At 41.1% G+C, this 17,114-nt stretch overlaps 1 protein-coding gene across 1 annotated transcript; it reads left to right on the forward strand.

Annotated features, from left to right (window-relative positions):
- The first annotated feature begins 12,337 nt into the window (after positions 1 to 12,337).
- On the forward strand, positions 12,338 to 13,289 carry LOC112852564 (olfactory receptor 7A17-like). The gene has a single exon (XM_086684711.1). The coding sequence runs from the start codon at positions 12,357 to 12,359 to the stop codon at positions 13,287 to 13,289; it is 933 nt and encodes a 310-aa protein (XP_086540837.1). The 5' UTR covers positions 12,338 to 12,356.
- Positions 13,290 to 17,114: the final 3,825 nt, after the last annotated feature.

A 17,114-nucleotide genomic window follows, 5' to 3' on the forward strand; every position in this document is an offset into this window, starting at 1 on the left:
AGTTTTGTATTACTCACGCTCATGAACTTGCCTGCCTTCCAGAGGTCTACAGCTTGCACTTCACCTTCGCCTTGAGTTGATAGTGAATTCATTGAATTGAGGGTTTACTTTACCATTTATGGTTTTGAAGTAATTTTAATAAATGAGGCACGTGATCCTCTTCATGTATGGTTTTGAAAGAAAAGTCTAAGGACTCACCCTAGAGTCTGAAATAAAGTCTGTGTTTGATTCTTTAATCTGAGGGACCCTGAGCTGACCCCAAATATACCCCTGAAAAAGACTTTTAGTAGGCAGAATAATGTCCCCCAAATATGTCCACATCTTAATCTCCAGACTTTTCGAATATATCTTGTGTCATGGCAAGGGAGAATTAGAGTGACAAATGGTATTAACATTGTTAGTCAGCTGACTTGAAGATAAACTTGTTCTGATTATCCAGTTGGGCTCAATAGATCACAAGGTACCTCCAGATATGGAAGACAGAGGCAGAAGAGTAGGAATCACAGAGAAATTTTGAGATGCTATGTTGCTGGCTTTGCAGATAAAGGGAGGGACCATGAACCGGGGAATAAAGGTGGCTTTCATTCCCCAGAACTCCAGAATGAACTCTTCTCTGCAGAGTGATTTTAGCCCAGGGAGACCTACTTCAGACTTCTGACTTCCAGAACTATCAGAACATAAATGTATTTGTTCTAAGCCTGCAGCATGGAATTTGTCACAACCACAATAAATATTCCAGATAGTTATCCAATAACACTCTCTTCAAGGGAAATGAAATTCATCCTTGGATATTATTCATTCATATTCTCTCAGATAAGGACATTTGGTGTCGAAATATCAGTTTATGTAGATTGAGAAATCTAAAGTCACTTTGGAGTTGCTCAACCCCAACAGCTGGCAGAGAAAATCTCCCAAGCTATGAGCCATACTGACGTGCAGGCACTGAGGGACAAAACCTGAAATATTAAGGTCACTTGTTCTATCTTAAATTTTTATGTCCAAATCTTTACATACTTTTATTTTCATGTTAATCCAAGTTTTCATTCTTATCATTTTTATCCTCTCCCACTTTCTCTCCAGTTTATTTTTGACATGAAATCTTGCCTAATAATGAGTCTGTGTGTATGCACATGTTTACTTGAAAGAAAAATGTGTATAAACACACACGCACACACACACACACACACACACACACACACACACACACACCATACTCCTTGAACATTTTCTTAGGAATCAAAATATTACCACACATTTGTTCATTCCCCACAATATCCCTCTGAAATTAGTTTTGTTATCCTGCATTACCTTCAGAAATAAGAAAACTGAGACTCAAGAAAATTAAATTTTAATAAGTTACAGAACAGGGGCACCTGGGTGGCTCAGTCTGTTAAGCGTCCGACTTCTGCTCGGGTCACGATTTCGCATTTCATGGGTTTGAGCCCCTCATTGGGCTCTGTGCTGACAGCTCAGAGCCTGGAGCCTGTTTCAGATTCTGTGTCTCCCTCTCTCTCTGCCCCTCCCCCCACTTGCACTCTGTCTCCCTCTGTCTCAAAAATAAATAAACATTAAAAATTTTAATAAGTTACAGAACAAAGTAGTTAAAGCTTATTGTGCACTTTCTGGAATTACATATAAATGGAATCATTCACAATATGCTTCTAAATATTTATGACTCCTTTAATGGAACAAACTGTACAATTTATTTTAAAAAAATTTATTGAAGTGTCATTGATAGTTTCAAGTGTACAACATAGTGATTTGACAGACGACTCTTTATGTTGGGCTCACCACAAGGGTCCAACTGTAAACTTTAAATGGGTGCAGTTTATTGTATATAATTATACCTCAGTGATAGGGTTAAAAGGAAAAAAGTCTAGTGGAGCATGGCTGATGGGAGGATATAGAACATTAGTAGCTGATTCACATCGAACCAGGATGGAAGGTCTGTCCTCTAACTAGAAAGAACTAGAAAGAAAACAAAGTGTCTGTATGGATACGGGACCAATGAAATGAAGTTAAGGCCATTCATGTTTGATATGCCTGCTCTAAATTACTATCAGGTACTATTTTGTATTCAAAATATTCTTTCCTGAAGACTAAACAAAGTCAAATGTGAGCAAAAGAAAGGAAATAATAAAGATCAGGGCAGAAATAAATGACACAGAGACTAAAAAATGCAATGGAAAAATACCAGTGAAACCAAGAGCTGTTCCTTTGAAACGATAAACAAAATTGACAAACCCTGAGCCACATTCATCAAGAAAAAAGAGAAAGGACCCAATTAGTAAAATCAGAAACAAAAGAACAGAAGTAACAATTGACACTACAGAAATGCAGAGAATGGTAAGAGAATATTATGAAAAATTATATGCCAACAAAGTGGACAACCTAGAAGAAATGGATAAAGTCCTAGAAACATACAATCTTCCAAAATGGAACTGGGAAGAAATAGAAAATCTGAACAGACCAATTGTCAATAAAAAATGGAATTGGAAATAAAACATTAAAAAAAAAATTTAAAAAGGGGCGCCTGGGTGGTCAGTCGGTTAAGCGTCCGACTTCGGCTCAGGTCATGATCTCACGGTCCGTGATTTTCAAGCCCCGCGTCAGGCTCTGTGCTGACAGCTCAGAGCCTGGAGCCTGTTTCAGATTCTGACTCCCTCTCTCTCTGACCCTCCCCCGTTCATGCTCTGTCTCTCTCTGTCTCATAAATAAATAAAATATTAAAAAAAAATTTTTAATGGAATTGGTAATCAGAAAACTACTCAAAACTAAAAGTTCAGGACCAGATGGATGATTTACAGGTGTATTCTACATTTAAAGAGTTAATATCTATTCTCCTCCAACTCTTCCAAAGTATAGAAGAAGAGGGAAGGCTTCCAAATTCATTCTATAAGGCCAGCATTACCCTGCTACCAGAACCAGAGACGCCACAAAAAAAGAAAACTATAGGCCACTATCCCTGATGAAGATTGATGCAAAAATCCTCACGAAAATACTAGCAAACCACATACAACAATATATTATAATAATCATTCACCTTGATCAGGTGGCATTTATTTCAGGAGTGCAAGGATGTTTCAATATTTGAAAATCAATGTCATATACTACATAAACAAAATGAAGGCTAAAAAACATATGATCATATCAATAGATGCAGAAAAAGCATTTGACAAAATTCAGCATTCATTCATGACAAAAACTCTCAATAAAGAGGGAACATACCTGAACATAATAAATGCCATAAGTGAAAAACTCACAGCCAGCATCATATTCAATGGGGAAAAACTGAGATCTTTCCCCTAATGTCAGGAACAAGACAAAGATGTGCACTCTCACAGTTTTATTCAACATAGTATTGGAAGTCCTAGCCTCAGCAATCAGACAAGAAAGAGAAATAAGGGGTATCCATATTGGTAAGAAGTAAGTTAAGCAGCCACTATTTTCAGATGACAGGACACTATACATAGAAATTCTAGAAAATTCTACCAACAAATTACTAGAAGTATGGATAAAGAAGATGTGGTATATAACATATGGTAGAATATTACACAGCAATAAAAAAGAGTGAAATCTTGCCTTTTGAAACAAAGTGGATGAAACTATAGTGTATTATGCTAAGAGAAATAAGTCAGTCAGAGAAAGATAAATGTGATGATTTCACTCATATGTGGAATTTAAGACACAAAACAGATGAATATAGGGAAAGGGAAGGAAAAGTTCAATAAAAACAGAGAGGGAGAAAACCATAAGAGACTCTTGAATACAGAGAACAGGCTGGGGGTTGCTGGAGGGAAGGTGGGTGGGGGAATGGGATAAATGGGTGATGGGTATTAAGGAGGGCACTTGTTGGGATGAACACTGGGTGTTATATGTAAGTGATGAATCCCTGGGTTCTACTCCTGCAACCAATACTATGCTGTATGTTAACTAACTTGAATTTCAATCAATCAATCAATCAATCAGTCAATAAAATTACTAGAAGTAATAAATTAATTCAGTAAAGTACAAGATACAAAATCAATACCCAGTAATAAGCAACATTCCAATACACTAACAGTGAAGTAGCTGAAAGAACAAAAAATGTTTTTAAACACCATTTACAATTGCACCAAGAAGAATAAAATCTTTAGGAATAACCTTAACCAAAGAAGTGAAAGACCTGTACTCCAAAAACTATAAAACACTGATGAAGGAAATAGAAGATAAATAATTGGAAAGATATTCCATGCTCATGGACTGGAAGAATCAATATTGTGAAAACATCCGTACTACCCAAAGCCATCTACAGATTCAATGCAATTGCTATTGAAATACCACCAGTAGTTTTCACAAAACCAGAACAAATAATGCTAAAATTTGTATGGAACTATAGAAGACCCTGCATAGCCAAAGCAATCCTGAGAAAGAAGACCAGACCTACCAAATTTCAAGATATACTACAAAGCTGTTGTAATTAAGACAGTATGGTATTGGTACAAAAGTAGACACATAGGTCAGTGAAACAGAATAGAGACTCCATGACCATGATTATACGGTCAATTAATCTATGACAAAAGAGGTGACAATATTGGGCAAAGACAGTCTTCTCAATAAATGGTGCTGGGAAAACTGGACAGCTACATGTAGAACAATGAAACAGAACCACTTTCTTATGCCACACACAAAGACAAACTAAAAACGGATTAAAGACCTAAATGTGAGACCTGAAACCATAAAAATCCTAGAAAAGAACACAGGCAGTAATTTCTCCGACATCAGCTATAGCAACATTTTTCTTCATAGGTCTCCCAGGCTAGGGAAACAGAAGTAAACATAAACTATTGGGACTGCATCAAAATTAAAGACTTTTACACAGCAAAGGAAACAATAAAACAAAACAAAACAAAAAAACCCTAGTAAATGGAAGAAGATAATTGCAAGTGACATATCTGATAAAGGGTTAATATCTAAAATACATAAAGAACTCATACAACTCAACACCAAAAAAAACCCGCACAATCAAATTAAAAAATGGGCACAGGATCTGAATAGACATTTCTCTAGAGAAGACATCTAGATGACTACAGACACATAAAACATGCTCTGCATCACTCATCATCACGGAAATGCAAATCAAAACCACAATCGGATACCACCTCACACCTGGCAGGACAGCTAAAATCAAATACACAAGAAAAAACAAATGTTGGTGAGGGTGTAGAGAAAAAGGAACCCTCATGCACTGTTGGTGGGAATGCAGCCACTGCGGATAACAGTATGGAGGTTCCTCAAAACTTAAAAATAGAACTATTCTATGATCCAATAATTCCACTACTGTTTCCAAAGAAAACAAAAACGCTACGTTGAAAAGATACATGCACCCTTATGTTTATTGCAGCATTACTTATTATAAACAAAATGTGGAAGCAACATAAGTGTCTATCAATGGACAGATGGATAAGGAAAATGGGGTACACACACGCACACACACTCACACGTACACACACACATACACACAATGGAATATTTATCCAATATGTTAGTTGAAACTATCTTCTCCATTCCTGAGGCAGCCTTTTAGTTTTCCTGGTTGTTTATTTCACTGTGCAGAAGTTTCTCACATTGATAAAATCCCAACAGTTCATGTTTTTTTGGTTGTCATTGTTATTTCCCTTGCCTCCAGGCAACATGTCTAATAAGAGGTTGCTATGGCCAAGGTCAAAGAGATATTTCGCTGTGTTCTCCTCCCGGTATTTTGGTTACTTCCTGTCTCACATTTAGGCCTTTCATCCATTTGGAATTTATTTTTGTGTATGGTGTAAGAGAGTGGTCCATTTTCATTCTGCATGTTGCTGACCAATTTCCAACGCTTTGTTGAACAGACTGCGTTTTTTCCATTGAATATTCTTACCTCCTTTGTCAAAGATTTGACCATATCATTGTGGGTCCATTTCTGGGTTCTCTATTGTGTTTCATTGATCTGTGTGTCTGTTTTTGTGCCAGTACCATACTGTCTTGATGACTACAGCCTTGTAATATAGCTTGAATAACCAAACGCCTAATAAATGTCAACTTAAAAATACATAACTCCTACTTGATTTGTCAAAAGAATTATGAATCCAAGGATTGTTGTACCCATGATTTCATAGCAAAGGAACCTACCTTTGCTTGTTGAAGAAGGAATAGAAATTTTCTGGAGCTAGTAGGAGTTGTGTTGTCACCACAACTCAATGTTTTGGAGACCCAGGTTCCCGAGTCTTATACTTGGAAAAAACTTTCACTCCGGGCTGTGAAAAGTTTCAATGTTAGAGCTCTGGAAGCCAGGAAAGTTCAAGGAGGAGTAATAAAAATTGGATACACCTGAATTGTTTTTTTAAAATTTTTAACATTTTACTTATTTTTGAGAGACAGAGACAGAGCATGAGTCGGGGGAGGGACAGAGAGAGAGGGAGACTTAAAATCTGAAGCAGGCTCCAGGCTCTGAGCTGTCAGCACAGAGCCCAATGCGGGGTTTGAACCCACCAACCATGAGATCATGACCTGAGCCAAAGCCGGACACTTAACTCCCTGAGCCACTCAGGCACCCTGGATATACCTGGATTCTAACCTGATCTCCTGGGAACAGAGAACCTATAGGAAAAAAATTCCATTCTGTCCAGATAAGTTCCCATGGGGAGATGTGCTCAGAGGTTGGAGTAATAATGGGAAATGTGTCTAATGAGCAGTTATAGAGAACAGATACAGCAAACATAAGAGACTATAAATATCTCCTCTGCCGCAGACCCTGAACATGTTCTACCTGAAGCTGGAGGAGACATGGTTTTTGCATTTGGGGTCCTAGCACTCCTTCCTGCTGTCTGGAAATAGAGCTTGCTCTCTATCATCAACCAACAGGGAGGAATTCTGACCTCCACTTGGAGACCTTCCTCTCAGAGACCCCAAGCAGGTGAGTCTCAGAGCTCAGCAAGTATTTCAGGAAAGGTTCAGGGAGAATGGATGAGGTCACCTGAGAGCCTAACCATCCTGCCCCAGATCTGAGAGATTGTTGTGTTTGTTGGTGTGGTGAACTCATTCATTCATAATCAATATATTTAAAATGTTTTTTTAAAAAAGGAATGTCTTTTGAAATTGCTAATGCAAGGATTATTGTTGACAACTAAGTGGTGGGAATCAAAGTCCAGTTGGGTGAGACTAACGAAGGAGTGGGAGGTACTGTCTTCCTGGAAACTTTGAACACTTCCAAGGAGTGTTGCAGTAAGAGGGAATAGGAAAATACACTATTAGGTATGGAGGGGGTGCAGTGCAGTGAGGGAATTTAAAAAATATTTTTAAGATGGGGTATTTTGGAGCATATTCTGTATCCGTTAGAAAGATCCAGACCAATGGAGGGAGCCACGATATTGCAACCACAGTTCTGGAGACATACATTTCACAGAATCTTCTCTCCATTAGATATTCACTTAAACAGTTTATTTAAAACACAACAGGAATATGCTACAGGGCTTTACTTGACAATTTTTGCATTACCTAGAGACGGAATACAGTTTTGGGGTGTTAGCCATTTACTTTCTTTGCAGCAAATTGTCTGCAAAAATACTTTGCCTGGTTTCCTAGGTTCGGAGCATTCTTATTCTTGTTTTTGTTTGTCATTCTTGCTGAAATCATTTTCTTTCTTCTTTTTGATTGCATTCTTTCAAACGCGTGATTTGACTCCTGAAACCAGTATCACACTAAGTTAACCAACTAGAATTTAAACAGAAATGTGAAACAAACAAAAAACACAATTGCAAAATTTTAAGCCACGTTTGCTATTTGCTGTTTAGTTCTTGTATGTATGTACAGATGTATTTGTTGAGAGTTTATACATTGTGAGTGGCCAAACCTGTCAACTAGTCATATTTTGTCCCTCACCCATTGTTTATGTGCCTTGTAGTAATAAACTGCCTTTTGTATGTATTGCCACCTACCTCCCATCTGTGCTTCCTCACTGCTACCTTTTTTTGTGATTGGATCTATTTTCTAAACTAGCAATCGTCCTTCTGCCGTCCTGCGGAAACATGAATTCCTCTCGCATTCAACTTATATCTTTCTCACAAGGATGCGTGATTCCACCTATGTTTCTTATATAGGATGAAATTATAATTTTAGATACTGCTCTCCGCGCTATTTTAAAAATCAGTGATAATTATAAATGATATTTTCCTATTCTTTTTTATTAGCTTTTTTCCCCATTCCATTTTGATTTAGACACCTGTGGTAATGTCATGTTCTTATTGTCATTTTCTATCTTTTGTGGCAGAAGACAGTCTTTTTAAAATTGGATTTGATTAACAAGGTTGTTTGGAATCCACTGTGTTTATTCTGCTTGTCCTCTCCCTGCTATTCTTTTTATTTTATAAATTCCATTTTCTAAAGATGTGTTTCTGCCTGAACGCACACCTTTATGAAACGGCAAAAATGAACAATCAGGTGAGGTCCTGCTCATTTGGATCTGACAGTAAATGAAGAAAGCAGAGGGGGTGATGTAAATGTGTGTGTGACATGCCGTCCTCAGGGATATACAGACGAAGAAAGGAAATAGGTTTTGGGGGCACGTATAGGATTTTATAGAGCATATTGTAGGGACGCCTACACACGTTGGATTAAACTCAGGAAGAGTGGAGCCGCCCAATGAGTTTGTCAAAAAAGAGATTAAAACCCAGAGCTCAGGAATTACAAAGGAATGTGAGAGAAGGGCCAGCTGCGTCTGTTCCTGGGCCATATGAGAACAAGTGTGGTCCAATACATAGGAATAAATAGGGAATAAAAGCCAAACAAGGGCCCGATGTGGACACTGTATGAAGCGAACGGATGTTCGCTGAAGTGACGCCAGCACCCGCCCTGGCTGCCCACTGTCTCTGCAACCTGGCTTCTAGAATAGGCTCCTTATTCCTATTGCTTTCCCCTCCTTAGCAGGAACTACCCTTCTTTTGAAACTATTCTTGCATGTACTGCCACGGATAAGAGAACTTTGACTTTCCCCCGGAGCAAAACATGCCATTTACATGTGACCCAGCACGTTGCAGGGGCAAACACAGAAACACGTTTGTGCACACGCACGCGCCCACGCCTACGGCTCTACAGGGAGAACCACGAAATGGCTGGGTTTGCAGCCTGACCACGTCTGATGCGCTCCGATATTTGCTACTGTGCCTTATTTTTCTTACTCTAGTTTATTCTTGCAGACGAAGCTTGCCCCCACAAATGCTCCCATTCTAAGAACATGGACAACATTCTTCTCTCGCGTCCTCTGTTCCTGTGCTAGTAGCTCCCTGGTTCTGTTCTCTCTCTCATCACTGGCAACTTCTGTGAGCGCAGAGCCTCTCATTCCTTCATGCAATATGTATTTATTCCTGGTGATCCCAACTAAACTATGTCTGGGGGTAAAGGGTGGGGGTATGCATAATAGCCCCAGGGCGCCCACAGTCCAGCAGGGAAAGGAATGGCATTAAATAAAAGTTACACATTGATAACCCGGACATCTAAATTATCACAAGAGAAAGTCTTTTTTTTTTCTGTGAGACTATTAAATAGGCTATTTAATATTCTGTGAGACTATTAAAAGGAACTACACCCACGAAGATTCATGAGGGAGAGGACTCCTTGCGTCTGAAAGAGGAGATGGGATTGTCAGGATAGAGAAGAGGTGAAAAACTCCAAACGGACCAGGGGGGTGACTCCAAGCAGAGGGAAGCAGGGGTGTAGAGGCTCCAAGACCTGAGCTGGGCCTTCCGGGGAAGCTACAACTCAGGCTCGGTGTGTGTGAGATCGAAGGGGTGAGGCTGTGTGAGTGTGAATGAAGGCAGTGGGTCGGTCAGGGGAGGCAAGCCAAGTGTTAGAAGGTATGGAATTGGGGGTTCATTCTCCAGGGGGGAGTCACTGGGAAGGGGTTAAGGTGGACAGTCGTGTAATTGCAATATTAGAAAGACCTCTTGGGTAATTGTGACTATTGGCTAGAGAGGTGCCAGCCCATGATAGGTAGAGACAGGACAAGGAACGGAAATAAGGCGGTGGATTTGGGACCCCAGAGGTGGGGAAGCGATGGGGACTTTGAGAGAAGAAAAAAAATCAGCCAAATCTCCTCACCAGTGAGAAGCACTCATTGTCAATTGAGGGAACTATGCTAAGTTCTTTACAGTGTATTCACTAAATCTGCCAACCACCTGAGCAGGATAGATACCTCTAGCCCTACCATTTGGGGGAAGGATATTAGCATTTACAATAGTTTGGCTGGGAAGGTGGGGGAAGAGAAGAGAGGGAAACAAACCAGAAGAGACTCATAACGATAGAGAACAAATTGAGGGTTGATGGAGGCAGGTGGGTGGGGATGGGCTAGATGGGAGGTGGGGATTAAGGAGGGCAATTGCTGCCATGAGCACTGGGTGTGGTAAGTGATGAATCACTGAATTCTGCTCCTGAGACCAATATTACACTGTATGTTACCTGACTAGAGTTTACAGGGGGGAGAAAAAGAATAGTTTGGTTGGTTCTCCAAGTCCAAATAGCAAATGTGGAGATCCCCGATTCAAAACCGGTTTCTGATTGTAAAAGTTTAGCATTTTATATCATTTAGAAAAGTTGGTCTTTAGCAAATAATTTTCTAAAACCCCCCACTTTTCTTGTACCCTGTGTATTTCCTTTTGTGAATTGTGGGTGTCTTCCCTTGTTATTCTGGTGGGATGTCTTGATAACATGAAGACATTCCTACTTTTTCTTTTGGATAAATTGCTTTTTGCCGCTTTATTATTCTGGGCATCAAGGAGATGTACCTGGGGTTGGGGTGTCCCCAGAACCAAGGACACTTTCTCGTCATCACCACCAGGGGCCACCTGAGCTCATTAGATCTTTCTCCCCACTTTTCTTGCTCTCAGTTTTTGAATTTGATTTTTGTTTCTGTAAATACTGGACACAAAATGATCACCTTAAAATCGAGACTCAGGTCTACATGCTCACGGGAGACTTAACTACTAGAATTTGGATGCTTTTGCAACTTATAGGAAAGACAATCTGATATTGAACAGCTTGCCTTGTATCATTGTTTGCCTAATTATTGCGACTGGAGGTGAGAATAGTCTGGTTGTGACATGGTCCAAGGAGGCTATAGAGCATGCGTGTGTGTGTGTGTGATGAGCAGGTCTCAAGACAGAGGTCCTGGAACCCATACCTCCAATACATGACCCTTAAAATACAGGTGCCAGGTTAGTACTGACAATGAATATAAGAAGGGTGCCTGTTTCTATTCAAAGATTCCTTGGAAACGAAATTAATAAAGTGCAAGAAACACCATGTGAAGGAGGGGTTCCTTGTGCCGGGAAGTTTCATCTGTGTCCGGGAGGCCACCTCATTCCTCAACATTCCCTGCCACGACCTCTCATCAGTCTTCCTCTCGCTCCTTCCCCTGGACACAGTGGCTTTCTTTTGAGCCTGGGTCTTTAACACAATATGCAAACAACAAAAGGCAGGATGGTGAAGGGGAGTGGGAGACACTGGCTTCCGGTTGAGGAATTCCTTCCATGTTCAGGAAGGGGAGACTCACAGGAGTAAAAGGCCCAGCGGAGGGAATACTGTCAGTGATGCTGTCACAGGCTGTGTGGTGACAGATGGCAGCTCCATGCCTGGTGAGCAGGGCGTGATGTTGACACTTGTTGAATCACTGTGTGGCGCCCCCCAAACTAACGTGACCTGGTCTGTCGACCACCCTCATGCTTTAAAAACTTAATTTAGAAAAACCCACGTCTTTCCTCAGAGCCGTCGCACTCATAGTTCCCTCCGATGGGCACGCTCTTCCCCAGAGGACCTTGTGTCTCCTGTCTCCTTGAGGGCTCTGTTTACATGTGTGCCGGTGTGCCCGAACAACCAGGAAGAGCCATCCCTCCATCCACGCTTCCCTTTACACAGGCTTTGTTTTTCTTCACGGCACCTGTAACCTCCTGATATTTTATCTGGTCTTTATTTGCTTATCCCCTTTCTCCATCACTGAACCCTCCAGGCTTTTGTTTCTAGACACTTATACACTTTGCGTGAAGGTGCACTGACTAGTGCTCAAGGTTATTCCTCAAACGCGTGACAGATTTCAGAATTTCTCATTAAAAATATATAATAGATGAGTAGATGGGGAAAAAGCTAACTGGAGGATGTGAAGTCTTAGTTAGAGCTGGCATGGGGAGGGGAGGAGATTTTTCCCTGAGAGGGGAAAAATTCTGTAAGAAACCTATGGAAATTGATCTTTTGAATACAATATAAATTGTAGAATTTCAACGATATTTGCAATGTTCATTATTGAGAAAATTAGTCATGATATTTTTTAGTTCCCTGGTAGTCACCTCCAGCACATGGAACCAGGAAATGATACACAAATTTCAGAATTTTTTCTTCTGGGATTTTCAGAGGAACCAGCATTACAGCCCCTCATATTTGGACTTTTCCTCTCCATGTACCTAATTGCTGTGTTTGGAAACCTGCTAATCATCCTGGCCGTCAGCTCTGACTCACGCCTCCACACGCCCATGTACTTCTTCCTGGCCAACCTGTCCTTTTCAGACATCTGCTTCATCTCCACCACTGTCCCAAAGATGCTGTGGAACATCCAGACTCAGAGCAAAGTCATAACCTATGCAGGCTGCATCACACAGATGTATTTTTTCATACACTTTGCAGGATTAGAAGTCTTTCTCCTAACCGTGATGGCCTATGACCGCTTCATGGCCATCTGTCACCCCCTACACTACACGGTCATCATGAACCCCTGGCTCTGTGGGCTGCTGGTTCTGGTGTCCTGGATCATGTGTGTCCTGAATTCCTTGTTACAAAGTTTAATGATGTTGTGGCTGTCCTTCTGTACACATTTGCATGTCCCCCACTTTTTTTGTGAACTCAATGAGATGCTCCAGCTTGCCTGTTCTGACACCTTTCTTAATGACATGGTGATATATCTTGCAGCTGTGCTGCTGGGTGGTGCTTCCTTGGCCGGGATCCTTTACTCTTATTCTAAGATAGTTTCCTCCATACGTAGGATCTCATCAGCTCAGGGCAAGTATAAGGCATTTTCCACCTGTGCGTCTCATCTCTCGGTTGTCTCCTTATTTTTTTGTACGAGCCTAGGAGTGTATCTCAGCTCTGCTGCTACCCAGGGCTCCCACTCAAGTGCCACAGCCTCAGTGATGTACACGGTGGTCACGCCCATGCTGAACCCCTTCATCTACAGCCTGAGGAACAGAGACATAAAGGGGGCTCTGAAGAGAATCATTGGGGTTCCAGCAATGTAAGGGTCAATAGTCCTGGGTCTGGAGACATACCCATGATTGCAAGGCTCAGAGCCTCAGAGCTATTCCTTGATCAGACTGTGGAAGTAGAATCTGTTCCTTCTATTTATTTCCTGGAATTTCCATTTGTTTGAATCCAACTTCTCCATATATTTAAGAAACTCCCTTTATCAAGCTTCTGCTCTGTCTGATACACTATTTCACCTTTGTTCATTTTCATGTGTTCCCAATGTTTCCCCCAACCTTAGATCACAAATGCCTGGAAATTTCTGTATCTTACAATGGGCAAGTGGGTCTCCTTGAAAATAATTTCATATCAAATGATTTATACCATGCCATATAAATTTTCCCTCATTTTCCCCAAAGAATAATCCCAAGGTGGCTTATTCATGTGGAAAAACACTACACTCGACCCCTAGGCCCTCTACATAATTGTCTTGTAGATGAAAATACAAAACCACTGCTTTCACCTGGAATCTGTCAATCTCTTTTAAGTCCCTTCCTTAAGAACTCTTTGATGATGTGGACTCTAGCAGGGGTCCATTTAAGCCTCAGGCTATTGACACCAATGCTTAGGTAGGAAAAGCCAGGCATTTGCATATGCCCTTGTGCTTGTGGACATTCCCACAAGTGTTTCCCTGACCAGAGCCTATGCTGTGACTGCCCTGGCCTTTGGGTTCTTATTTTGGTCACAAGACACACCTCAGCAACACCCACTGGAGGACTCTAAAAACACAAGGTTTATTTCTCATGTGTGTTGGAGGGCACACGGGATGCCCAAAGGCCATTTGGGGAGTTTTCATAGAGGGAGAGGGACTTTGACAGGGAGGGAGAGAGAACACTGTTGAAGGATCTGACTTTTATGGGGGGGTCCATGGGTGCAGTGGCTATGGGTTTCTGGGCTTAGTTTTTATGGTTAATTTAAAACATGAGTGGAGTTTGAGGACGGGGCACATGGGGGAAAGAGAGGCGGAACGGAGTTATGGAATGATCAGTAATGAGAATGGAAGACACAGTGTATGGAATATAGTCATCGATGATGTACTAGCGGTAATGGGACAGGTGTCAGTACACCTGTGTGAGCCCCGCATAAAGTACAGAGAAGTTGAATCACTGTATTGCAGACCTGAAACTAAGGTAACATCGTGTGTCAACTACGCTCATGTAAACAGTTAAAGAAAAAGAATAATAAAATATTATCCCCCAGTACTCAAAAATAACAACAGCAAAAACCAGACAAAAAGCCCAGTAACAGAATGTGGGCACTGAACGGGAAAAACGGGTCACTCACACTTGTTACCTAGATTACCAGGGCTTTCTAATGGGGGAATTTGTGGGAGGGGGGGCCTGCATGTTTGTATAGTAACTGAATCATATGCCTGGCAGTGTGTTAATATGAATGGTGATCTTTGAAATGGGTGCCTCAGAAGTGAAAAGCCTAATGTCAGGCAATTACTGTACAAACACGCTTCTGTGTCTCATAACTGGACTCTGTTGTTATTGTTGTTGTTGTTGTTTTTCTGTTATTCAACCTGGCGTCCAGAGGCCTATTATAGCCACTGGCAAAAACTGATGAGCAAATATGTACCTCCCCGTGGAGTCAACATGGAAAGACAAATTGGAATAAACAGATTGATCTAATATGTTCTTGGTGTCAGAGGAGACCATAAACCCGAGGAAGCAAAACACCCATTGTGTTCCTATGCAAAATATTTCTTTTTCATATGCTGCCTCTGTTTATTGAAGCATGGAGGCTTTTGTCCGCAGCTGAGGTGGTTTGTTCACCGAGGTAAGGGGTTGCTTAGTGTCTTCTGTTTTATCTCCGAATTCGCTTCCCGTTTCTTCTGAAAGCTTTGCAACGCTACCTACTATCATGAGTCTTCCTACCGTCGCATGAAATAGGTTCCTTTTCCCAGTATTTGTCACAAATGATAGCAAATGAACAGTATCAGCCCCATCCATTTCGTGCCTCCGTCCCCCTCTGAAATCTCTCCCACCTGCACGACCAGAGGATGCTTTACATGAGAGCTGGATGTCCTGCTGGCATGTGGCTCAGGGTCCCCAGTTCTTCTGCACAAACGTGCATGTCCTTCAAACTCTCCCAGTTACCCAAAAGGGAGCCCACTTGTTCGTAACGTCGTGGGAAATAAACTCGAATCACAGAACGATCATGAGTGCTCTCCTCAACGTCAGTTCATTTGCCACAAATAAAAATCAGCACATCTTCTAATTGTCTAAGGTCCGTTCGCTTGGGTTATTGTGTCAGTCAGCTACTGCTGTATAACAAGCGGTCCTTGTCAAATGAGATATCGTAATACCTTTACAATCAAATGGAATCATGTGCGGGGGAGTGTTTTTGATCTCTGCTGGGCTCCTCGTGGGTCTGGGGTCAGGTGTGAATCTCTACATTGTGTTTCTAAGGCTCATGCGTGGTGTTGGGCTTGGCTGTAGTGCTCTTCTATCTTCAACCAATTTATGGTCAGATACGGTTCCCATATGGAGGTTAATCTTCTTCTATTACAGAAATGAGTTTCTTTCTTATGTGGTTTACTTAAATTTAATTCCATTGTTTGTACATCCATACTAATGATTTCCTCCCCATTAGAAGTGGTATCTCCTAATCCTCTTAAGTGAGAATCCGCTACCTGTGCTCTGGATCCTACCCTTACCCATGCACCATCAGATTTTTTTTCCACCGAATTAAATCATCGGAGTGTAATTACACACTATAACCTGCATATGTAATGTGTATACTTTGGTGAATTAAAGGAGCTGCATGCAAACGAACAGTAGATATTTCAAGTTTCTTGTTGTGTATAATTTAAGACTGTCACATAACCTTGAAGTGCTTTACTGGGTAATTTCTTTTTTTTTAAATTTATTTATTTTGAGAAAGAGAGAAAGAGAGAAGGAGAGGGAGAGAGAAAGTGCAGGGGAGGGGCAGAGAGGAGAGACAGAGAATCTCAAGCAGGTTCCATGCTGTCAGCCCCGACGTGGGACTTGATCCCAAGATGTTAGGTACTTTCTAAAATTGAAGCATCCTGAGCCTCAGTCTCCTTATTTCTGAAGGCAGAATGGCATACTGAACCGTGTGGAGGTCGTGAGGATGAATAACATGTGTGGAACTTCCTTTGTAACTCAGAGAAATCATTTGAGGGTGAAAGGTTTGTCTTGTGTGTGTGTGTGTGTGTGTTTATATCCAATTTTCTTTCAAATAAGCACACTCACCACACATGTACACACACAGATGACTTGTGATTTCATCTTTTATGTTGAAAGGAGATGTGAGAGACCGTTGGAGAAGATAGCACTGAACAGATGAATGGTTGAATTAACATGAAATAAAAGGATGCAGAAATACAGGCACAAAATCTTAAATTACAAAGGGTGACCTTAATTTTGATCATGGGTTCCTTTTCCGGACTTGCAGCCTCAAAGGCCTTGTAGTCAGACGACACTCACATTTCTACCCCGAGGAAATCACTGTACCAGCTGATGGGGCAGAATATATCCAAATCAATTTCATTTTTTTCCTACTTACTGTGGGTTCCTCACATGTCAAATAACCTTTTCCCGGGGAAGATGATGAGTGAATTCAGAGTCTTAAACTCAGTTTCCTCAAATAATTGTATTGACTATGTCAGTATGAGAGTTCTACCGCTGCTGTAAAATATCTCCACACTAGCTGCTTAAAACATACACACCCTTACAGTTCTGGAGTCAGAGCTCGGAAGGAGTCTCATCGGGATAATAGCAAGAAGTCTGCAGAGTTGAGTTCCTTCTGGAGGCTCAGAGGAGAATCTGTTTCCTTTCCATTTCCAGTCTCTG

Source organism: Puma concolor, chromosome A2 (assembly GCF_028749965.1).
Source record: "Puma concolor isolate L17-30 chromosome A2, mPumCon1.1.hap2, whole genome shotgun sequence".
In the NCBI taxonomy this organism is placed as follows: domain Eukaryota; kingdom Metazoa; phylum Chordata; class Mammalia; order Carnivora; family Felidae; genus Puma; species Puma concolor.

What these genes read in the sequence shown, in the direction of transcription:
- LOC112852564 (XM_086684711.1), top strand. Translation starts at nt 12,357, where the DNA reads ATGGAACCAGGAAATGATACACAAATTTCAGAATTTTTTCTTCTGGGA.